At 37.7% G+C, this 24,889-nt stretch overlaps 1 protein-coding gene across 5 annotated transcripts; it reads right to left on the bottom strand.

The window, feature by feature from the left end:
* Positions 1-189: 189 nt before the first annotated feature.
* On the bottom strand, positions 190-21,526 carry LOC106867822 (uncharacterized). 5 transcript variants are annotated; one of them, XM_014912846.3, is made up of 11 exons: positions 21,415-21,514; positions 20,914-20,973; positions 17,463-17,725; positions 17,168-17,292; positions 16,152-17,086; positions 14,993-15,914; positions 13,516-13,604; positions 13,255-13,397; positions 12,686-12,812; positions 3,363-3,458; positions 922-1,152 (listed from the first exon to the last, which is right to left on the bottom strand). In XM_014912846.3, the coding sequence occupies exons 3-11, from the start codon at positions 17,717-17,719 to the stop codon at positions 1,060-1,062; spliced, it is 2,787 nt and encodes a 928-aa protein (XP_014768332.1). In that variant the 5' UTR covers positions 17,720-17,725; positions 20,914-20,973; positions 21,415-21,514; the 3' UTR covers positions 922-1,059. The 5 variants fall into 5 exon arrangements, with proteins under 5 accessions (XP_089209175.1, XP_014768332.1, XP_089209178.1 ...); XM_089353052.1 differs by having other exon boundaries at positions 20,914-21,026; positions 21,415-21,507; XM_089353049.1 differs by lacking the exon at positions 21,415-21,514 and having other exon boundaries at positions 190-1,152; positions 20,914-21,335.
* Positions 21,527-24,889: the final 3,363 nt, after the last annotated feature.

Genomic DNA, 24,889 nt, shown 5'->3' on the forward strand with positions numbered 1-24,889 from the left:
ATGATTCATCATCATTGTTTAACATCTGTCTTCCATGCTAGCATGGGTTGGATGGTTTGACTGAGGACTGGCAAACCAGATGGCTGCACCAGGATCCAATCTGATTATGGAAAATTATTCTTAATGGTCTATTCACTAGAAGTAGTCTATATATATATATATATACGTAAAAAAAAACAAAACAAGAAATTAAAAGGAAACTTTATTAAATACTTTGAAACATGTATCGATTCAACTGCTTTAATAAATGTGGGCAATACTTGCCTTCAAAGCATTAAATATAAATCACATGCTCCCAAAATGACTAACTGTTCATATTATTATTGAACAGCTAAAGCTATCCTTCCCTGTAAATCTAGCTTCTTAACACTTTTGGAAAGCGACTAACAACACGGCTCATCAAATTTAATGAAAATGTAATCAGGTGTAAATAATCCGAGACGAGTACAGGATGTATATATCTTGGAGAGACTCTAGCCAGATTTATTGACTAGTTCTAAAATCAGTTGTCTTCATTCAATTGAATTTTCAAAGACATTGAATTTTTTTTATAACTTTTAGAGAAGTCATGTAAAACTTCTCTCAAAACCAAACTGATAACCACATACGTATTTTAATATCTAGTTGGTAGCTAACCAAAACTTTACGATAACTACATTCAGCCAACCTTTAGCTGAAGGCTTAACTATCATTGGAAAATAGCAATGATAAAGAGAAAACGTTTGAGAAATAACAAGTACAGGCAGTGGGGCTCTCGTCTTTCAGCTGAGAGAGAAAAAAAAGCCCAAAAAACAAAACGCTCAAATGGAATTATAAATCGAAAATTAAGACTACCATGAATCAGTCTTATATTAAGTTGCTAATGCAACAGTTTCAGCTCGAGTAATAACTGTCGAAGATAGTGAAACAGGGATAGCAAAAGGGAGCGAGTGAGTTATGGTGTTAAGATATCGTACTCAACAGGAGTAATACCGTTTGAAAGTAGGAACAAGAATAAAGCGTCTAAATCAATGTGAAGTAAAGTCTGCCCACAAGCAGAGAACAGCTTACAAAACAAACTCAAGAAAGTTTAGGAAATTCTTCAGGAAACAATACCAACTGTCCACAAGTTGGACAAGATCTTTCATGCCGATGCACCCAAGCCATGATACACTGGAAAGGAGAACAAAAAAATACAGCGCAAGAAGAACATTCCATGCAATTGTGTAACTGGTTACATATGTACAATTTTAATAGTATGTAGATAACCAGTTAATTAAGCAATACATTATAAACAATTCTATCGTGATATATCAGCAAAAGAAAAGCATCAAAGAGATATTCTATTGGAATAACTTTCCAGAATGCATTCTGCAAAATGTGGCGTTTATGTATCTAGTAATGGAACAAAAAAAAAAAATGATTGCAACATTTTAACTTGTAATGAAACAGTGATATTCTATTTCAAATACACGTAGCAAGTGAAGATTTGCTATTTTCACAAGATACTTTTCATTTTCATGTATTTGGGAAATTTTAATTGAAAATCCAGTAAATGTGCACAACTATTTTTTTTTTTTAATACAATAACATGATCGATCAGACTATTGGATGTTATCACTTGTCACAATGCACTTTGCATTTGTTATGCCATTCCCCCCTGATCAGAAAGCTAACCTGGTGCAGGGTCACCCATTTACTGCAGAAGTATTTTACTCAAAAACACAATGTTAAGCCAGTCTGGTAATTGAACCCATGATCACAGGATTATGAGTGCAACATGCCTAGCCACAAAGCCACACACCCTCACTATACAATATAGTTACATTCAAATCTTATTCTAACCAAAACATCTCATTTATAGGATTTAGTCATTTTGTTTGTTTTAAATTTTCTACACATTACTAATGAGTTTACTAAATCAGTTACAACCTCCATTTATTTGTTGCATTTGAAACAACATTACAGGAAGTTGGTAATTATGGTTGTTTTGAGATTCATTCTGTACAGTTAAGAACCTTTTTGTAAATGTGGTAAAATGTAGAGAAATGTCTTTGTTGAACAAACCATTAGCCATTCATTTCTGATCACTTTTTCTATAGCAACTGGTTCATTAAAGGTCATTTGTTAAAATGGAATTGTATAGCTACCAACTCTTCCAGATATTAACTGAAGCTTGGCACCAGTTAAAAACCAAGACAAAATTTTTAGAGGATTATTATGAATTTCCAGTATTGTCTTAAACACCTCAATTTAAAATGCTATCCACAAAGTCATAATTAAATGCAGCTTTGTATAGCATTAACATTTCTAATTCAGAAATGGCAGCAAGCATTGATTTTTCTGTTTCACTGACTCGAAAAGTTGATTCTTTCTCTTCACTGAGATTAGTCAAAGTTGGAACACCTGTATGCCATTGAAAGTACTGATAGTTTTTTGAGCAAAGCTTGTCTTTAGAGAAAAATTTAAACCACTTAGACTCCAATTTGGTTTTAGTTGAATCTAGCTTCAACTAATAATAACCCTTTCTACTTTGGGCACATGGCCTGAAATTTTTGGGGAAGGGGCAAGTTGATTACATCAACCCCAGTGCTCCCCGAAAGGATGAAAGGCAAAGTTGATCTTGGAAGAATTTGAACTCAGAACGTAGTGATGGGTGAAATGCTAAGCATTTCGTCCAGCTTACTAACGATTCAGTCAGCTCGCCACCTTAATAATAATATAAACGAACTTATTGTATAGTTCTCCGGTGCACTACAACTCATCAGAAAAAAAAAACGGCCTAAAGTGCATGTACATAAAATAATTTACAGGAAATGAGTCATGAAAAAAAAGTGTGTGCAATCAGTTGTATGGTTGGTGAATTTTGAGAAGCATGGAAGTTTTGAAAGCCATAGTGTCCTGGCAGCTAACAATTGGTACTAATAGTTTATTGTAAGTTTCAATTCTGAGCATGGAAACAGGTTTCTACTAGTATAGGCAAAGGCTATATAGTAGAAGACACTTGTCCAAGATGCTATGCAGTGGGACTGAACCTGGAACTATGTGGTTGAGAAGCAAACTTCGTACCACACTGCCACGCCTGCACCTAAAGAATTAAAAGAATTATTCTAAATAGTTGGAATAATGATCAAAGATACCGAGCCTGTGAGTATCACGAGGGCTAGAGATGGGAGCGATAAACTCCCTTGCTCATGCCAGATGGACACAAACTTTGTGTTGATAGCCAGCTGGAAAAGAGGTTTTCCTGGGGCTAAACAGCAGTAACTTCGTCCTGTGTAGGACTGCCACATTCTGTTGGGAAATAAACTTCACCACTAATGTAAACTCCAACATTAACATTTAAATCATTAAATTTGCAATTAAGAATATAAAACTCTTACCTCCTCATGGAAATTATGGCCACAGTCCAGCTGTTTCTGAGCTTTCAACTTCAAGTCTTCAACACATAAGGCACATTGGCTATCAGTGTTAACCACCTTTAAAATAGAAAAGATTTTCCCATTTCAGCTATTGGCCTAGATGTGATTGAAAGGTTTCATTCAGACTTGAGAGAACATTTTCTGTAGTTCAAGCTTCTGCTGCTAGAAGTTACTTGATGTGACCCTTGTTCAGAGAAAGCGATCCTGGAGTAAGCAACATGAGCCACCATTAGCCACCCCAAAAGCTGGTCTTCACTCTAAAAAAGTCTTGCTTTGTGTCTGGTGGGATTGGAAAGGAATTCTGTACTATGAGCTTCTCCCAAGTAACCAGACAATTAATTCTGAGAAATACTGCACACAACTGGACGAGTTAAAAGCAGCAATTCAAGAGAAACGTTCAGAATTGGCCAACAGGAAGGGTGTTGTTTTCCAACGTGATAATGCAAGACCGCACATTTCTTTGGGAACCAGACAAAAATTGCTGCAGCTCGGCTGGGATGTGTTACCCCACCCTCCATATTCACCAGACATTGCTCCTTCGGATTTCCACTTATTCAGGTCTCTGCAGAATAGTCTTAATGGTAAAGATTTCAATTCCTTGGATGATGTAAAAATATACCTTGATGAATTCTTTGCCATGAAACCACCTCAATTCTGGGAAGAGGGTATTTTCAAGTTAAAGGAAAGATGGAGATGCATTGTGCAACAAAATGGTTCATATTTGGTTGATTAAAAATGTAATGGCAAGTATTTGACCTTTTTCTTGCCTTTAAAAATTGGCATGAACTTTCCGGACAACCCAATATAAGGTAGAGAGGAGCTTCAGCCAGGTTCCTCACAGGCAAAACACATAGGTATAAAATCTTCTGGGAAGGTATAAGCGACAGGGTAAGTGGTGTGGGCATACTTCTTGCTGAGAAATGAGTGGTTAAGGTCATAGAAGTAGTCAGAGTATGCGAGAGTGCTTAAGCTGAGGCTAGTCTTGCAGAATAGTATAGCGATAATTATTTCTGTCTATGCTCCACAACCAAATGAACAGACGAACCACTTTTATGATATTCTTCTGCAGGAATTACTCTTGAGATGCTTAAAATATCTGGCGGTGTGGGTTATGGTCTAGTCACCTGTATTATAAATTACCTACTAGTTCTCACACTACCTGCCATGGGATCTCAAAACACCTGAGCAAGTCCAGGGTGCTCTCGTGGGGATGCCTTACAAATTTTAAACCTGTGAGTCCCTTATCAGGTACAAAAACTTCTCTCCTTGAAAGAAAAAACACTGGTACTTTGATTTGCAAAGTACAAATACTGCAAGAACATATATGATTGCCAACTCTAATGATGATTGTTTCATCTTGATAAATAATTGCTGTCACATTATCAAACTGTTCAGTCAGACTTTACTGTTGTAAATCCATGTACTACAGAATCACTAAAACCAGGTGAGCATTTACAAAGAGAAGATCAAAACTCAGACAGAACAATAATTGTGTGCATATGTGGAATGAAATAGTACATGAGTAGTCCGAGTTGGGAATTAGAGACAGTGGTATCAAGAGAGAGAGAGAGAGAAAGAGAAATAGAGAAAGAAAGAGCGTGTGTGTGTGTGTGTGTGTGTGTAATTCAAGCAAAGGAATATATCCACTTGTGGTTCTTTGGATTATCAGCCAAGCTCAAGTGAATATAGTAATCTATATGAAATAAAAGCGAAATTTCGTCTGTATCTCAGTCTACATTTGCTGTACACAGGCATATATACCTTTTTGGAATCAGGATGATCCTGGGAATGAAAGTCTGCCCTTCATTTGGGTTGCTATTTCTTGCAAGTAAAGCAACAGCAAACGGCTTCAGAGCCATAGTATTACGGAGATGGGCGAACAAGAGTTACCTCCCTTAGCTTAAAGTTTTAATAAGGAATTTAGTGGTTCATTTATCTTTTCAGTCATCAAACTGTGGCCACACTGGAGCATCGCCATAAAGAATTTTAATCGAACAAATCAACACCAGTTCTTTCTTTTATGCTTGCTACTTTCTTTATTGGCCTCTTTTACCAAAACAGCCGAGTCATGTGAATGTAAACACACCAACACCAGATATCAGGCAATGGTGGTGGTGGTGGGGGACAAACAGTTTAACTCTTTGGCTCCTGACAAAGAAAGGGGTTCCAATCATGCTTTTGAGAAATATGGATCCTCTCCAAAGCTGTGTAATGGAACAAGACTGATTATCAAGCAATTTGCATTCACATCTTTTGGAAGCAACAATCCTCACTGGACAAGGAAAGGAATAAAATATGTTTATTCCAAAAAATTCCACCGATTTCAGCAGACATGTCCTTTGGATTCTAGAGACTTCAATTTCCAGTTTTGCAATGTCAATTAACAAGAGTCAAAAGCACAATCACTGAAAGTTGCTGGACTTTGCTTCATGCAACAGTGTTTCCCCCCCCGGTCAGTTGGTTGTTCCAGAGTTGGAAATAATAGCAACCTCTTCATACTCCCACCAAATGGTAAAACCAAGATGGTTGTTTATTCTGTTTCTTTACAGTGATACAAAATCCTTTAAACATGATACTCTGAAATGGTAGGAGACCAATAAAGGCTTTATCATTATTTTCCTCAAACCAGATTTTCAGTTAGTATTCTATAAGGACAATGTTACAAGACAGGTATACTTGATCTCACAACATAGCCAGACATAAGGACCGGTCTCCTCAGATAATGAGTTGTAAAGGTAAGCTATATGTAACATATCGTTTCTACATCTGCTTTCCCATACTGGCATGGGTTGGACAGTTTTTTTGGAAGGAGGTGCTTTACAACTGAATATCCTTCCTGTTGCTTCTTAGATTTATCATGTTTTTCTTTTTACTTGTTTCAGCCATTAGACTGTGGCCATGCTGGAGCACTGCCTTGATGAAATCAACCTCAGCAATTTGTTTTTAAAGCCTGGTACTTATTCGTCATTTGTTGAACTGCTAAGTTACAGGGACACTGGTTGTCCAAGTGGGAGGCAGCAAACACAGACAATGTGCATTCTTCAGTTTGTTTACCAAATCCACTCATAAGGCTGAGGTTGTAGAAAGCACTTGCCCAAGGTGCCACACAGTGGGACTGAACCTGGAATCAAGTGGTTGGGAAGCAAGCTTACCAGAGAGCCCTGTATGCAGGGACACATCTAACAAGATGCATTGTCTCCTGGCTGAGCTGTCACATGAATATATATAAGAGTTTAAGGGAGAAGAGGAAGAGAGATACAAAGTGACATCAAGGAGTTCCCAGACTAGTTCTGTAGCACACCAACAGATGGTTGCGTGCGCAGTGAGAGCTAGTAGTGACCTCCAGGAGGCAGTGTGCCGAGTGACATCACTGTGTTTGCTTAACAAATTGTGAAATTTTCGTTTTTGCAATCACATCTCTGCTGTGGTCTGCAGTTTTGTCATGGAGAGGAAGTTGGAACAAAGAGCCAACACGAAATTTTGCATTGAACTTGGGACGTCTGCTGCAGAGTCATTGAGCATGCTTCATTGAGAGGGAGTGGGTTGTATGCAATGTTTCAAGTGACATGGCTATTTCAAAAGTAGAAGACTGTCCCGAGAAGACCTGCCAGAGGCATCACGCCAAGAAATGGGGAGGAAAGTCATCAGCTTGTGCATGAAGATTGTTGGAGGACAATCAACGACATTGCCGATGTTGTTGGTCTGTCGGATGGGTGTGTGCAGGCAATCCTAACGTCTGAACATGCAGTGTGTCTCTGCCAAGTTTGTCCCCATGTGCCACTGATGACCCATCATGTTGGGGATCATCACTGGTGACGAGAGTTGGGTCTATGGCTACAACCCTGAGATGAAGCAGCAGTTGTCGCAATGGAAGAGCCCTTCATCCCCAGGACCAAAGAAAGCATGACAGCCACAGCTCAATCAAGAACATGCTCATTGTTGTTTCTGACATTTGTGATATTGTGCATCGAGAATTTGTCCCCAATGGGCAGACCATCAATCAAGAGTTCTGATGCAATGTTTTGAAGCATTTGAGGGATGACATGTGAAAGTGAGCAGAGCTGTGGAGCATGAAGAAATGGATTCTTCCCAAAGACAATGTACCCGGTCACTGAGCTCTCCTCACTTGTGAGCTTCTTGTCAAAAATAAACTATCACTTCAACACCTGCCCTATTTGTCAGATTTAGCACCTGTAGGCTTCTATTTCTTCCTCAAAATGGAAATGCAGTTCAAAGGTTGCCATTTTAACAAGGTCCTTAATTCGTTTATGGAAAATTACCTCCAGGTTGGATTCCAAAAGTAGCAGAAATGCTGGGACTGGTGTACTGCTGTGCAAGGGGGCTATTTTGAAGATTATGTTAACACTTAGGTAAATAAGGTATTTTTTTTTTATTAAACACAACCAGTCTGGGAACTTTTTGATACCAACTCATCATTAAAAAAGGCTGAAGGAGGAGGAGGAGTTATACACAATAAATGAAAGTGATACTGGTGATTAATGGAGGGAAGTGGTAAGAGTGAGAGAGAAGAGGGGAACAAGGAATCCTGTTTTTCTCCCCAAGAGACACCTTACCACCATCGGTTCATTTTCACTCACTGTCCTAAATGCAAGTTATCATGTACAACTCTACAAGAGCCTGCTCCACCCCAACCCTTTCACTCATACCTTACCCCCCCCCCCCCCAATATAGAGATGCTCCCACCTTGGGTTTTGTAGGCTTGCAAGCTGCACGATGACCTCACTAGTACCAGTGGTATGAAAAAAAAAGCATCCAATACACAATGTAAAATGGTTGGTGTTAGGAATGGCATCCAGCCATAGAAACCATGCGAGACACTGGCCTTAGGATCCTGTCAGACCCATGCTAGCATAGAAAATGGACTTAAAATGAAGGAAAATGGGACCCTGATAACACCAGGGAAATGACTGTTTTGTATGCAGGAGTTGGTAGAAATTCCGTAAGGTGTGCCCAGTGTAAATAATGGCTATACAGAGTACAGTGGGGATGTAAGCACTCAAGAAATACAGGATCTCAATTGGCTGTAGTGGACAGCATTTGTTACACGAGAGGTATAATTAGCAGTGGTGCATTTCACGAATGCATGTTGATCAGCAGTATTCAGTGTTCGTCCATAGAGGCATGCCAAAACACATGTCAACATTGATAATCTCCTTTTCACAGTTCTATGCTGCCACTGCAACAAAGTACAGCAGTAGTGGTCCGTACTGTACATCCAAGTTCAATTAGATCTCACTGGATCGACCCAACCCCATCCCACCCTTATTGCCTATCCTAAAGCACATGTACAAGGAATTGTATCAGATCAGCATGTACCCCCTTATGCTACAATGTGTTTCCTTCATCCACCTATCCTGGTTTTATCTTAACTTGTTAATTCATCTAATCAGTCACTTAGTGTTAGTACCCCTATGTATACATCCACCCACCAATAACCCATACATGTGCACACGCTCTTTTGGACAGTCATTTGAGTTTCATCCACTTTCTTACAGATTTCCCAATGACCCTCCGCCCTGATCAGGTTGCGTAAGTGACCTATTAAGCACACGCTTATAAAGTGGATGATAAGATGATATTATATACAAGTATATTTCAGAAGGAAACTATGCAGGAGTATGCAGGAGTTGGTAGAAATTCCGTAAGGTGTGCCCAGTGTAAATAATGGCTATACAGAGTACAGTGGGGATGTAAGCACTCAAGAAATACAGGATCTCAATTGGCTGTAGTGGACAGCATTTGTTACACGAGAGGTATAATTAGCAGTGGTGCATTTCACGAATGCATGTTGATCAGCAGTATTCAGTGTTCGTCCATAGAGGCATGCCAAAACACATGTCAACATTGATAATCTCCTTTTCACAGTTCTATGCTGCCACTGCAACAAAGTACAGCAGTAGTGGTCCGTACTGTACATCCAAGTTCAATTAGATCTCACTGGATCGACCCAACCCCATCCCACCCTTATTGCCTATCCTAAAGCACATGTACAAGGAATTGTATCAGATCAGCATGTACCCCCTTATGCTACAATGTGTTTCCTTCATCCACCTATCCTGGTTTTATCTTAACTTGTTAATTCATCTAATCAGTCACTTAGTGTTAGTACCCCTATGTATACATCCACCCACCAATAACCCATACATGTGCACACGCTCTTTTGGACAGTCATTTGAGTTTCATCCACTTTCTTACAGATTTCCCAATGACCCTCCGCCCTGATCAGGTTGCGTAAGTGACCTATTAAGCACACGCTTATAAAGTGGATGATAAGATGATATTATATACAAGTATATTTCAGAAGGAAACTACCCCGAGGGCACTGTTTCTCATCGTCCATTTCAATGGTATTTATACACCACCAGGGAGTGAAAAAAGACTATCAAGTATTTCATAACACAATGTAGATCTAGGATTTATGTAACAGGATTTTGGGCATTAATTAGAATCTGAAGTTTAAAAAACAAAGCAGACAATCTTAAGTAGTGACCAGTGGATTTTTTGATGCACTGCATCCAGAGAGAAAGAGGAGGGGGAAGGGGGGAGAGAGAAAGAAAGAGGGAGAGAGAGCAAAGACAACCTATTAAGTCATTTGAGAGAGAAATTTAAATATCAGTGAAGATGATTGACAAAACTTTCTACTTCTCAGAGATGTCTGAAGTGTAGCAACATTATTTTGCTAAGTGACAAGCAGGAACAGTTATTAGGATAACATTGATAATTTGGTGAGAATTCAACGTTTAGGATTGATATATTAAAAATATAAATGAAATTAACCAGAATTGGCCAGTCCCCAACCTGCTGTCAGAGGAGATCTATGATTAAGCATTCCAGCCATAACTATTTTAGTAATCGTTTCGATAATCTAAACAACTTAAGGGAGATTGTACTACCATACATAACAGTTTCCTCACTGGTTCATCTAAAATAGTAACAGTAAAAACATTAAATTTAATATGGGGGGGGGGTTAAAATATTGATGGAATGTGTTAAAATGCATCACAAAAGAGTTCATTGCTTCATGGTTTCTACAAAAATAAAAATCAGTGCAACAAATGTTTACATTGTGCAAACATAAGGTGAGAAGCTGGCAGAATCATGAACATGCCAGACAAAACGCTTAGTGGCATTTCATTCATCTTTATATTTTGGGTCAATGAAATATGTACCAGTTATTGTTACCAGCGTTGCCTTACTGGCACGTTAGAAAATCATTTGAGCGAGGTCGTTGCCAATGTTGCTGGACTGGCTCCTGTGCTGATAGCACTTGAAAAAAAAAACACCATTTTGAGCGTGGCCATTGCCAGTACCGAGTGACTGGCCCTCGTGCCGGTGGCACGTAAAAGCACCCACTACACTCTCAGAGTGGTTGGCTTTAAGAAGTGCATCCAGCTGTAGAAACTCTGCCAGATCAGATTGGAGCCTGGTGCAACCATCCGGTTCACCAGTCCTCAGTCAAATCGTCCAACCCATGCTAGCATGGAAAGCGGATGTTAAACGATGAAGCACTAGGGTCAATGTAATCAACTGGCTTTCTCTTTCGGGCTTATAATAGAAACGATCGTATAAACATAACAATCAATGAAATTATATATGTAAAAATATAATTTTTGTTAAAAATTAAAGAACTTAGAGATTTTAATATTTTAAAATTTGGTTTAATAAAGAGAAAATTACAAAGATTATGAAAATCAATAATCAATTCACTTAGACTATTGAGTGCCATACATTGTGCTGCTCTGAACTAGAAAGTTGCATACTATCTCTTCTAGGTCTTTCACTAATCATTATATTTAATATTTACTTCTCAGAAACACTGCACAATGCAATGACTTTCCTCAAACTAAACATGTTACCAGTCTCAAAGGACCTGCTAAAGGTCATGGTCATTGCTGTCTTAGATTGAAATATTTCTAAGATTAAAATGTTTATCATTAATAAAATTTAACTTTAAGACTATGTATTAGCTAAATAGAGAAAATTTAAATTTTATTTGCTCTATAATTATCAAATAGCTTTCTGCATTTTGGATGTAGAGGAAGGTTTATGACTATCTTTCCTAGGACAGACATACAATATAAATAGTGTAGCATTATAGTCTGACAGAAAAATCTGAGGGAAAAAAAGAAAGCTTAATTGAATGAAAGAAAAAAAGTGGAGAGGATACTAGAACTGAAGCAAGGGATACGAGGCAAAAATGGAGATGTAAAGCTTAGATATTACAAATTGTTTATCGTTGGGAAAATTAAACATCATTAAAGAATTTTAAGGCTAGTAATAATAATCCTATTCACCAATTTGAATCCTGTGCCAAACAATAAGAGCTGATCACCAACTCAAGTAACTAGCCTGAAGAATTAATATTCTAATAGCAAGTTTCAACAATTTCTAGTTTAGGGAGCAAAGTTGCATTTTTGGGGAGGGATATAGTTGTTTGCACCTGCCCTAGTAGGGTGAAAAGACAACCTGCACAGGAGTTAATGTTAAAATATTACACAATACTTAAACAACTAAATTATCACATGTTAAAATTTTATTTTGCTTGGTTGGACTAGCCAAAATACTAGAAAATGAGAGGGAGTTATCATTCAGTAATTGATTTACATTCATACAGGAAACAAAAGAGGGTCATTAAATCAAGACAAATTTAAACAGCCATTGACTATGTATGGAAAAAAACTGAACAGTTTGATATTAGCCATTTTGACACCAAAATGCACAAGATCACTACCAAATTCTACAATAGAAATGTCTTATTCTAAAGTGATCTAAATGGAAGCATATTGAAATTCGAAACCCCTTGAAAGTATTTTAATAGATTTTCAAAATTAACTGAAATGAAGATAGTATATATATATATATATATCAAGGGTTAAGAGTAAAGCCATGGTTTTGATAATTGAAGTAACAATTGTCAATAATGAAAGAAAGTGGTTTTAATTTTGCTTCAAGTGTACAAAGCAATCAATCAGCAGCAGTTCAATAGATCTAATCAAATCAATTCACTGAAAGAAAGATTTTACTTCAAAGTTATTTTTAAAAATAAATCAAACAGGATTCCAACCAACTACACAGATCCAAATTATTGAAATTACATGGTCATAGAAGCCATTTTATTATTTATCCCAATTATCTGTCAGCAATTTGGGAGTCAAAGTCTTAATTCATAATTCAAGTATGATTACCTGCTCTTTATTTTTAATTTGATATAGAAATGATTACTATTGATATATTAAAAAAAAGCAAAACAAAAACGTACTTACATTTGCAAATATCTTATTTTTCTCTTGAAGTATTGACTTGGCTTCTAGAACTATTTCTCTCATAGTCAAACCACCAAGCCCATTTTTACGACGCCTTACTTCTCTAATGAGGTCATCTACTTTTGTTCTAGAAGGAAAAACATTCATAATTATATCAACAATAGAATTAAAACTAAAAAAAAAAAAAAAAAATCAATTCCCATTGAAACATATGAAACAATGATCTTCCAGTGACAAATCAGATTCCTATCTATTTTCAAACCCAAATTTGAGCATCTTTCAAGTTTATGAACTGGAACTCAAATGAACTGAGACATGCACACTAGTTTCTAAAAGTTTCTTTAAATTACATTATTCCCCTCATCAAAATTGGAAGTCTTATAAAGTTATTTTCCTTTCTAAAAAGAATTGTCAATTTCATGAAATATCTGTTAAAGTTTAATTTTGATTTAAAAATCTCACACCAAACTCCACAAGACCTAGAAAGAAAAACTATAGCTAGCTATAAAACATAGGATTCAAAGTTCTTTCGATGTTTGCATTTTATATTAGAAAAACTCAAGTCCTACCTATCGGTATTTGGCAGTCTTTCCTGCATGACTTGAACCAGCCTTTCATAATTTCCCTTTCGGATATTTGCATCAATTTTAGCATTCACATTTCGTTTGGTCTGCTCCATTGCAAACTGAAGTCTTTTTTTTCTTTTAAAAGCCTGAGTGGGGGAAAAAAAAGAAAGAAAAAGCAAAGTTCCCAATGGTAGTTTACTAAACCAATGTTAATATCTAAATCCAAGACAACAACAACAACAACAACATCTTCCTGATAAGTACCTGCTGGAAATTATTTCCATGAAATTCACTGGGGGTGACAGCAAGGCAGTCTTTGGAGTTTGGGCTTTGATACCTCAGGTTAGCTTTTGCTGAAAGTACAAAATACCAAGCTTTTAAAATAATTTATAAATCATGGATTAGTTTTTAAAAAATACCCTAAATGAAATTAGTTAAATTAGTTATAACTAATGAGGTATAATAATCTTGCTAAAAATTCTATGCCCTAACGATTAAAATGGTTCCAGGTTCAGTCTCACTCTGTGACACCTTGGGCAAATGTCTTCTATAGCCTCGGGCCAACCAAAGCCTTGTGAGTGGATTCGGTAGATGGAAACTGAAAGAAGCCCGTCGTGTGTGTATATATATATATGTGTGTGTGTGTGTTTGTATGCGTTTGTCCCCCACCATCACTTGACAACTAATGTTGGTGTGTTTACGCCCTTTAACTTAGCAGTTTGGCAAAAGAAACCGATAGAATAAGTACTGGGGTCTATTTGTTCAACTAAAGGCAGTGCTCCAGCATGGCCAGTCAAATGACAAAAGTATATATATATATATATATATATATATATTATAATGGAGAAATACCTGCCAACTTGGAAGCCTAATGCAAGATCCCGAGCTCCAGCCTGAGCTGTGAACATGAAACCTAACGGATGACTAATTATAGCATTTAATCAGCATACCCATTCGCTTAGATCACCAGTGAACTAAACCCCTCAAATCCTTATAATATGAAATGATGGGATGGTGCAGATGTCGCAAGAAGTTAGCTTCCCAACCATACTGTTTCAGGTTCTGTCCCACTGCATGGCACCTTGTGCAAGTGTGTTACACGATATCTTTGAGGCAACCAAAGCCCTTGTGAATGGATTTAGCAGTTCATCGATTCGGATCTGCCTCCCACCACTGCTTGAAAAGTGGTGTTGGTGTGTTTATGTCTGTGTAATTTAGTGGTCCTGCAAAAGACACTGATAGAATAATTATCAGGCTTAAAAAGAAAATTAATTACTACAGTCAATTAGTTCAGCTTAAATTCTTCAGGGTGGTGCCCCAGCATGGCCGGTGACTGAAACAAGTAAATGACAGTGCAAGGCTGTTGGAGAGGTTAACAGTTAAGGAAATTCAGAAAATTCTGGATATCAGTCAACTATGGCCAACCAGATCTCTATTATAACATTTTACAGTGATTGCTAAAAAAATGTAGCTTTCTGCAATAGAAATTAGCAGTAAAAGAAAAGAGTTAAATTAATTGGTTTCAAATTTTGGCACAAGGCCAGCAATTACAGGAGATGGGGTAAATCAATTACGCTGACCCCCAGTATTCAAAGGCAAAGTCGACTTCAATGGTAAAGATGGAAAAAATGCCAAGCATTCTCCCTGAGGTGCCAATGATTCGGCCAGCTTGTAAATTAATATACAAGAATTTCTGATCAAAGTATAATATTCATAAACTGTTTCCAAAAAATTAACTTACTGATAACTGAAGAGGACATCACAGGGTTATTCCAGGTACTTTTTTCCACTGCTTTTTTCATAATTGCATTTGAAGAATTCAGATTATCAAGGTCGTCGCATTTTTCAGAGTCTGTTACTTCATATTTTATGGGACTGAATCCAACAGAGCCCCAATCCATCTGAGAAATCTTTGAAGAAATTTCTGGCAAAACTGGTTTTGAATAATAATCCACTTTAGGAGAAAATGGCAGATTCTGAAACTTTCGATAAGGTGGGTTAAGCATACACCTAAAGTCTGGAGTATCAGAATAGCGCCGTGTGGCTGAATTATTGGTTGAAGAGTCATCGGGTGTGACATAATCAACGTCTCTCTCGGAAGAAACAGTAGTCGAAAGATTATGGAAAAATTTATTTGCTTCCATCTCCTTTGGAGCACCAACTGTTTTAGTGATTGCTCTGGGTTCGTCAGGAAATGAGTAATGCATCTGAGATCTCTGAACCTGAAGAGCAAGTGTTTGTGTTTTAGCAAGAAGCTGTAATTCTTGGGGTGCTTTATTTAGAGCTGGATACTGCTGCTTTAACTTCTCCAAAACCAAACAGTATAGATTAAAGTCCAGTTTTACTTCATTCAAATTTTGCAGGTTTTGTTCCTGGAAGCAAGGAGATTCAGTAGGCCGGTTGTTGTTGTTCCAGAAAGTGTTACGAGCATAGGAAACATCACAGTTAATATTTTCAGGCGACTGAGGTGGTGTATTGAAAATAGGAACATCTGCAAAGCTATTGTATTCAGGATAATTTGCACCATCTCTGAATTGACTCTTTGGTGTCTGCTGAAGATTTGATTTTACACAAAACTGGTCACCATAGCCATTAAATAAACCAGTGTTAGAGTTCTGATCAGCAATGAACGGCTTGTTTATGTCAATGTCTGCTGGAGGAATCTGAAATAGAATTCATTAATGGTCAGAAAATAAACTGGACCAAGGAATATTTAAAGCATTTTATGACCCCCCCCCCCCACCAATACCACAACAAAGAAGTCTGTCATAAGAGAATTTCAACATAGATATTAACATGCTCAACAATAAGTTCAGTATTTTAATTTCAATAATTCAAAATTCCAAGAATTTCTTCTCCACCACCATACCTGCCTCTTAAAATATTTACTTTCTACTTACCCACTGCTTTAGAGATTTTTCTTGTCCACTGATTATGAAAGGCAATTCAGTTTGTGTCGATATTTCTTTGGCACTGCTCGTCTTCCCTTTATCTGCACATCCACAGAGATTAACATTAATAGCAGCATCCATCATCAAAACGCTTATTTGGTTTCCTTTGTTGGAAGTCACTGTTTGTCCTGAACTTTTGTACACTGGCTCCACAACTTCTGTCTGAGTATACATACTGTTTATTTTCGAAGACAAAGGGTCCAATTGTCCAGATGTCACATCACTAGTTACTTCCACTGGTAGATTCGTAAGTCTCCTGGGATAGTCTTTGTTTCCAGGGAAGCAGATGTTCTGTCCAATCAGATCAAATTGGCCAACAGTTATACGATCAGTATTTTCTGATTTTAAGGCATTAGCCTTCTCTATGCAAGTTTCAAAACCTGTAGAATCTTGACATGCTGAGCTGCATCCATTGATTGGCGAGTGGTGTGGTATTATGTTGTACTGGGTATCAGGACTTTGGTTTGCTTTATTGGAAAGGCCACTGTTCATCCATTCCGGTTTCCAAGCATCCATCATGGAGTTTTTCGAAACAACTTCAATTGCAGAATATTCCAGCTTCATCGATTGCATCTCTGGTTCAATATCCAACAATTTATTCTCATAAGAATTCTTAGTTTTTTGTAGTGTCACTGTGGTAATTTTGTTAGGTAAAATTTCATTAGTCAATTCATTATCTGGCTGCTGCATATCGAAACTATCGGAAAAAGATTTTGGGTCTTCAACATGTATACCACAAGAGGCAGCCATCTGTCGAAACATTGCACCAGAGAGATCATTTTTATTATCTCCTGCTGGTAATGTGTTTACAACTTTGGTATATTGTTTTACATTTTCTTTAAGAATTTGCCTAACATTATTCACATCAGTTGACTTCTTAAAACCTATAAAGAGAGAGAAAGTTTATATTACATATAGGTATTTAGAAGAAAGGTAGAAACAATTTATTTCTGAAAATAACTTACTCGAAACATTTTCTGTGGAATTTGCATTGGTATCAGAATCAGCCATGTAATTATGATAACGAGAATTTTCAAAACTTAATTCTTTAGTTCTTGAGAATTTGTAGTCAATGTTTTGGATCAACTTCCTAATATAAAGGAGGAAAAAGAGCATTAATAATAGATGGAATGACGGTTTACAATGAGTTTTATCTAAATCTGATTATGTGACAATATGATGCATGACAAAAATAATCGTACCTGCCCATAACTAATTACAATGAAAATCTCACTTATAGTAGTAATAGAAAATTCTTACCTGTTGGTTAAAGAACTATGCTGGAGATTGCTAACTGCTGCATCAGTTTGACCAAGCCATTGACTAGCAATATAGTACGTCTCATCTCCTTGTTGATAACCCATTAGGGGCTTTAGGCACACATTAGAAGTAGGAGGGGACACAGTTTCTGCAGTGCTTTCGCTAGGTGACAGGGAAAACCTAGGATGGAAACTAGAATCCGCTCCATTATTCCGGTTGGCTGGCAGCAAGGCGTCACGCAGTGTAGATGCATACATTCTTATCTTAAAGAAAACCAAAGTATTAAAAAAAAACAAAACCGAAACAAGTTGCTTTGATAGGAAAAAGAGGTTCAAAGAAAACCTTGGGGCTCAGTTCAGATCAGAATTGAAAGGATGCGTCACTAGGGATGACGAGTACAAGTCTGGAAGTAGCTGCTATCCATAAAACAGAGGTGGTAAATTAAGTTAATGGAAACTAATCACAAATACAGAACAGTTATAAACCATACATTGATGGCAGGTTTAAGGTACCTCTTTAGAAATTTCCTTTTCAAAGATTTACAGGAAAAAAAATTTCTATTTGAAGCCTCAAAATCTCAAATATTCTCAGTGGAAAAAAAAGTTACATTTAAATCAAGGGTTCTCAACCGTGGTCTCTAAAACCCTTCTTCAGGGTCCACATAAGATTGCTCAAGTTTATGGACCATAAATTGGTTATACTTCAACAATACACAAAATTAAAAATTTTTATACAATATTCAATTCTGAAAATAGGGTTTCTTCTTGAACACTGAATGGCTATGTGGGTCCAGCAGAGTAAGAATCAAAGAATAGATGAAGAAAAAAAACAAAAACGGCTGAGAACTGCTGATTAAAGTGAAAGACTTTCAATAGTTTATAACTTTTTGAGTCTTGGATTCCACCAGGTCGAGGAACTTGACTTTTTCCTTCCATTCAGTGTAGTCTTTTATTAAAAATGGGGCATTTTGAGGAAGATTTGGCTACTATCCCCAGCAGATTGACTCCTGCTGCTAATACAGTTACAGTTTGTAAATGGCAGATTTGGAGTTCAGTCAATAAACCAGAATATTTATAGAAATATTTTCTTTGAAGTCAGTTGTGTAGACCTAAATTAAACTGTTTTAAGAATTTTGTATTTTTTTTCCCTCACAGACCACGAAAATAAAATTTACATTTTTTCCTTTTCAACAATTATTAGCTTTGCAATGATGAAGTCAAGGGTTCGATTCCACCACCACAACGTTTTGGGCAAGTGTTTCTTAAGGTGACCGTAGAGGCCATCTTTGTCACACTGAGGATTAAACAATTGTCTACAAGATAATCTGCTTACATTAATTTCAATGAATAAACTTCCGTTGTTATTCCAATTACTGGAACACCTATTCACTTTAAAAAACGAAAAGCAATGTAATTAATTACACAAGCTAATTAAATTTTCATGAAAAAAAAAAATTGTCAAGATTTGAACAGAGACAGCTCTTGGTTGTATAATTTAGAATTGGTAATTTTTAATTATTATTTCCAACTCTCAGAACAATGACCGCCAGAGAAGTAAAACTCGACCCCGCCTCTACTTTTTCAAGGCAAATTAGATTTATTCCATTCTAAACAACTTTGCTGCTAGTTACCAAAACACAAGGACAACCACTGGTTTCTTGGGATTCTAATGCTTCTTCCCTTATCTGAAATATCTGGTCTTTATTCGAGGCCAAGTTTCATTTACTAAACGGCGAAGTTTATGGTCAAAAATATCCAGGAACAAATACAAAATTAAGCAATGTCACTTGTCAAAGACATTTTCTAAACTCTAAAAAGGATCCACCACGGTTCGAGAAAATAACTGCCAGGTGCTGGGGTTGGACCAAATCTCCTTCATTGATATTTCAAGTCTATAAACTATTTTATGACAGGTAAACCTCAAACAAGACAATCGACTGCTTCTCACCTTTAATTCTAGAAGATCAAAGAAAGAGCTGAGACATGGTGGCCGAGATCAAATCTCCCGTAAGTCACACATTATCTGTTTTTTATTTTTTTAAAAAGGTCCTAAATACACAAAAAGATGGGTGACGCTCAATTGGCGCTATCATAGAGCTAAACAACAATAACAGACACTAAAATAGGTTTTCCATTTTCGAAGTGAAACACTTGATGCTATTAAAAGAAAAATGGACATTTTCTTTAACAAATGGCGTCTGTTGATTATCCCCAGGTCGACTCATCAAAAGACGTTCCAGTCGTGACCATAGTCTTTTTATTCAAACTATTTTCACATATATATCTAATGCCCTTCATTATTGACGGCAGGATATGATTTATGAGAGATCTGAACAGCTATTTCTAGCGTATTGAACGACTGGCTCTGGGTTGTCTCAAGGGAAGACATTTGCGGTGTAAATTCCAAAAGTATTCGGCAATCTTGTTATTTTATCGTCTCGCCAACCCCGCCCGCCACTAAAATGAAACATGGAAAAGTTTACCTTGGCGGGATTTGAACTGATAAATGCGCCATACTAATACGAGACATCTGGTTCAAATGGTAATTAAATAAACTCGGGAGTTTAACCAACATTTTACCCAATTTGAAAGGTAAATATGTTTATTGGTAGCAAAATGTAAAGGAAATTTATATAAAGCAAAGAAAAATAAAGCTGTTCACTGAAAAACAAAATATCGGGGGGCATTTAAAAATAATTCCATACAAAATATTTCAATGGAAATGATATAAATATGGTAAAAACTGGAAATGTATAAAAATATGAAATGGCGTGAAAAGTAAACGATAGTCGTTAGAGAGAAATAAAAGGTAAAAGCAACGACGAAATACAACGTCTGTCTGTAACAGACATTATATATACATATATGTATGTATATTATATATATATCTCCATTATTGAGGGAGGCAGACGATGTCTCAGTGTCTTTTGTGGCCATTATTGAAGGAGGCAGACGATGTCAATGGCTGCAAGACGCAGAGCACTTTGGAGGATTATACAATAAAACAACAACACTGGCAGGAAAGAGGAATTCAATAAAAAATGAAGTTTCTGGAAAATTATTAAAAGAAAAATTAGTGTGTATGTGGGGAGAAAAATGAAAGACAAAGCTGTAAAATGGTTTGAAAAATTACAATGTCATACAAACCGTTTGGAAAGAATATTGATTTTGATTGTTTGTTGAAGAGTTTACGAGAAATATACGGAGAAAATATTCTCATCTACTTTTAGTATAACATTTAAATAAATAAAACAATGGGTTGTTTGAATAGAATTCACTTAAAAGTTGGTTTAAGAAGAGCAAGTGAAATGGCTCAAATGGAAGTCAAGTAAAATAGAGAATATTTTCAGTGAAAATGTTTTTTTTCCAAGACATTTTTGAGTGAAAGAACAAAGATTTAGATAAAATAAAATAAGTTTGAAAAATATAGAATAAAATAATGAAAAACTTACCAGATAAAAGGAAAAAATATTAGCGAGGAGTTTTTGACCAAAACAGTTTATGTCGGGTTTCTTTTAAAGTTGAGGAAACAAGAAAAAAATTCAATTTTTTTGTTTGCTTTCGTCTTTGAATGATAAATATAAATTATATTTTTGGTTTTTAAAAATAACAAGCCATTTAATATGACAAAAAAAAAGTATTGTTAGAGAGCAAGGTGTAATAATAAAATGAGAAATGTTGGCCGAGTGTCGGTGGACATGGAACAGGTTTTGGGTTTCAATGGGATTTAATTATTAAAATGAAATAAAGAAAAGTCGCAAGGTTTCTTTCAGGAATAATATAGAGTGAAAGAAGGAGCGGTAAGAAATTTGAGGCAACAAAGGAGAATTAAATGGGAAAATTAAAGGTGTCTGGCAACAACAACAACAATAGTGATGATAATAAATAATAATAATTATAATAATAATAATAATATGGAAAGCCATACACACAAGAAGGAGGCAATTCTTTACCTGCGTTCGAAAACGAAGCAGACAGGGAGGAGGAGGAAGATAAACAGCGTCGCGGTGGTGGCGGCAACAGCAGCAGCTTCTCTTCCTCCCACCACCGTCACGGGCGTTCCTATGTGTGTATATGTGTGAATGGATCTGTATAGGTATGCATGTACGTACGTATGTATGTATGTGTATGCATAAACACACACACACACACACACACACATATATATATATATATATATATACATGAACATTATATATATATATATATATATATATATATACACACACAGAAACACACACATAGACATGTATATATATATATATATATATATATATATATATATATATATATATATATATATATATATATATACATATATATTTAGCTGAAGCAACAGAGTGACTCAAGGGCCGAAAGTTTCAAAGCATTATAACTGCCCGAACTGAAGTTTGATTGGTGCTAACGCATTAAACTCTCGGCCCTTGAGCCGGTTCCTTCTGCTATTTATATATATATATATATATATATATATAGGTTTGTTGGTGCAAACAGGAAAAATAGAACTCAAAACATGAGTATATGTATATTTTTATAAATATTTAGCGGAACCAATGGAGCCACACAAGGGCCGAGAGTTTCTTGCGTTGGCACTTACTCATGTTTTGGGCCCAATATTTCCTGTTAGTATCAGCAGTTCTATATATCTGGACGGATGGATGTATCGACATAACTATATATGGATGCATATGTCGACATAGAGATAGACATCTCTCTTTCTCTCTCTCTCGCTTTCATTCTCCATAAGTTTCTGACTTTTAACCCCCACCCCTGCCAACCGGCTGTCATTGTAAACCTGTTTCATTTTATTTAGCCGACTTTTATCATTCATTTACCCTGGCTCACTTTCAAAATCAAATCATCACTTATCATTAACATACGACTTTTGTCTCAGTTTGGATTTTAATGGATTAATATACATCAATACACACACAGAGACGAGTGTGTGTGTGTGTATATATATTTCTTTATTGCCCACAGGGGGCTAAACACAGAGGGGACAAACAAGGACAGACAAAAGTATTAAGTCGTTTACATCGACCTCAGTGCGTAACTGGTACTTATTTAATCGACCCCGAAAGGATGAAAGTCAAAGCCGACCGCGGCGGAATTTGAACTCAGAACGTAACGGCAGACGAAATACCGCTAAGCATTTCGCCCGACGCGCTAACCACTCTGCCAGCTCGCCGACCTTCTTGTATATATGTATGTGTGTGTGTGTGTGTGTGTGTGTGTGTGTGTGTGTGTGTGTGTGTGTGTGTGTGTGTGTGTGTGTATGTACTCTTTACTCTTTTACTATATAAATATATTATTATTATTTTATTTGTTTCAGTTATTTGATTACGGCCATGTTGGAGCACCGCCTTTAGTCGAACAAATCGACCCCAGGACTTATTCTACCTGTCTCTTTTGTCGAATCGCCAAGTTACAGGGACGTAAACACACCAACATCGGTGTCAAGCGATGGTGGTTGACAAACACGGACACAAATATATATATACGATGGGTATAGTTTTGTTAAGCTACATACAAACAGTTAGAGACGAGAATTTGTGAATGAAATATCTATTCCTTTAAGTACATCGGGCGACAGTCACCAGTTACTTCTGGTTCTCCAAAACCTGCTCTACCGGAAGTCTTCTTCGCTGCAGATCAGCTCCCTAACTAGCCCGCAGCGAAGTTCCTGTCTACAGTTCGTCTGTCATAAATCCTGCCCTACATAGCTCCCTGCCCTACATAGCTCCCTGCCCTACATAGCTCCCTGCCCTACATAGCTCCCTGCCCTCGAACAGTTGACTGTTAATGGAAACGGGAAACCTTTTTAATTGTCCTGCTCGTGCGTGTGGTTACTCGGTTCTTTGGTGACTGTTCTTTGCCAAGGGTTGGTGTGATCTGCCTAGGGCGGACCCTGTTTGGTGGTTGGGCTACCTGAACACGACTGTCAATATCGAGATGGGCCGGTTTCAACCTATCGATGGAAACTGTGTCCAGGCGTCCGCCAATTAGGAGTTGAAATGATTTGTCTCCCAGACGTATGACTTCATACAGACCATCGTAGGGTGACTGGACGAGTTTACGTCGAATGTCACGTCGTACCAACTAAAAGTCAGCCGTCCGGAGTTCGTTCGGTACGGATGATCTGCGTGTACCGTGTGTTGGCATGGGAATAGGGCACAACTGTCCCACGCTGTCTCTCAGTTGAGCGAGGTACCTTTCAACGGGTCTGACGTCGTATTCGGAAGGAATTCTCCTGGCACTGTAAGTGGGGCACCATACACCATTTCCGCGGAGGAAGTGTTGAAATTTTCTTTTGGGGCGGTGCGGACTTCCAGCATCACCCATGGCTTGTGGATTGTAGGCTGTTGTGCGCTTTATTGTGATTCTAAAAAGGTCACACATGTCATTCTACAGCTTTGAGGTGAATTGTGGACCCCGATCGGATGAGATGTTATTTGGGACACCGAAACGGGCGACCCAGTTTGCGATGAAGACTCGGCTGACTTCTTGTGTTTCTGTGTTGCGGAGAGGGATAGCCTCAGGTCAACGAGTGTAACAGTCTACCAAGGTCAATAGATATGAGCAACCCTGTGGAAGTGGTAGGGGGCTAACAAGGTCTATGTTGACGTGGCTGAAACAGGCCTGTGATGGTTGCCGAGGGGTGCTTTGGTGTGCTGATGGACCTTGGCTTGTTGACAGAGCATGCAGGTCTTGGCCCACTCTCCAATTTGCTTGGCCATACCGTACCAGATAAATCTGCTTGACAGCAGGCACCGTATGGCTTTAGTATCTGGGTAGGACAGCCCGTGAATGATGTCGAAAATTTTGCTGCGCCAGGGTGATGGGACATCGGTCATGGCTTCTCAGTGGATACATCACACAATAGGGTTGTGCCGTTAGAGTCAAGTGTCCATCCTGCAAAGAAAGTGACGTGATGGCAGTGCGGTAGGCCCTGATCTCGCCATCTGTCTGTTGGGCTGCAGCCATAGTCTCTTAATTCAGGCTTTTCGTTATTGGGGTTAGGTAAAGGCATTGGAAACTGGGTTGCCCTTGCCGGCTATGTGTTGGATGTCCGTGGTGTACTCAAAAATGGCCGATAGCTGTCGTTGCTGGCAAAGGCTCCGAGAGCTTGCTCATAGCAAAAGTGAATTGTTTGTGGTATGTGAACTCTGTAAGCGTGCGGCCTTCAAGGAAATAGCAAAGGTGGCGGACACCTAAATAGACAGCCAGTAGTTCCTTGTCAAAAGCACTGTATTTCTGTTCAGGGGGTCGTAGTTGTCGGTTGAAGAAGGCGAGTGGTCGCCACTGTCTGTTGATGTGTTGTTCCAAAACGCCCCCACCACCAATGGCTGTATCGGAGCCGTCAGCTGCGAGTGCAGTCCAAGCTGATATATAAGGCTAGTTGCTTTAGCCAGGGCCTGTTTTGTGAAT

Source organism: Octopus bimaculoides, chromosome 5, assembly GCF_046866305.1.
Source record: "Octopus bimaculoides isolate indiv1 chromosome 5, ASM4686630v1, whole genome shotgun sequence".
In the NCBI taxonomy this organism is placed as follows: Eukaryota; Metazoa; Mollusca; class Cephalopoda; order Octopoda; family Octopodidae; genus Octopus; species Octopus bimaculoides.

Excerpts from the sequence above, each read along its gene's own strand:
- LOC106867822 (XM_089353049.1), bottom strand. The coding sequence starts at position 17,719 with ATGTATGCATCTACACTGCGTGACGCCTTGCTGCCAGCCAACCGGAAT. Across the intron at positions 17,087-17,167 it reads TTCCACAGAAAATGTTTCGA|GTTTTAAGAAGTCAACTGAT; the intron begins GTAAGTTATTTT and ends CTCTCTTTATAG. Across the intron at positions 12,813-13,254 it reads AGACTGCCAAATACCGATAG|AACAAAAGTAGATGACCTCA; the intron begins GTAGGACTTGAG and ends TTTTCCTTCTAG.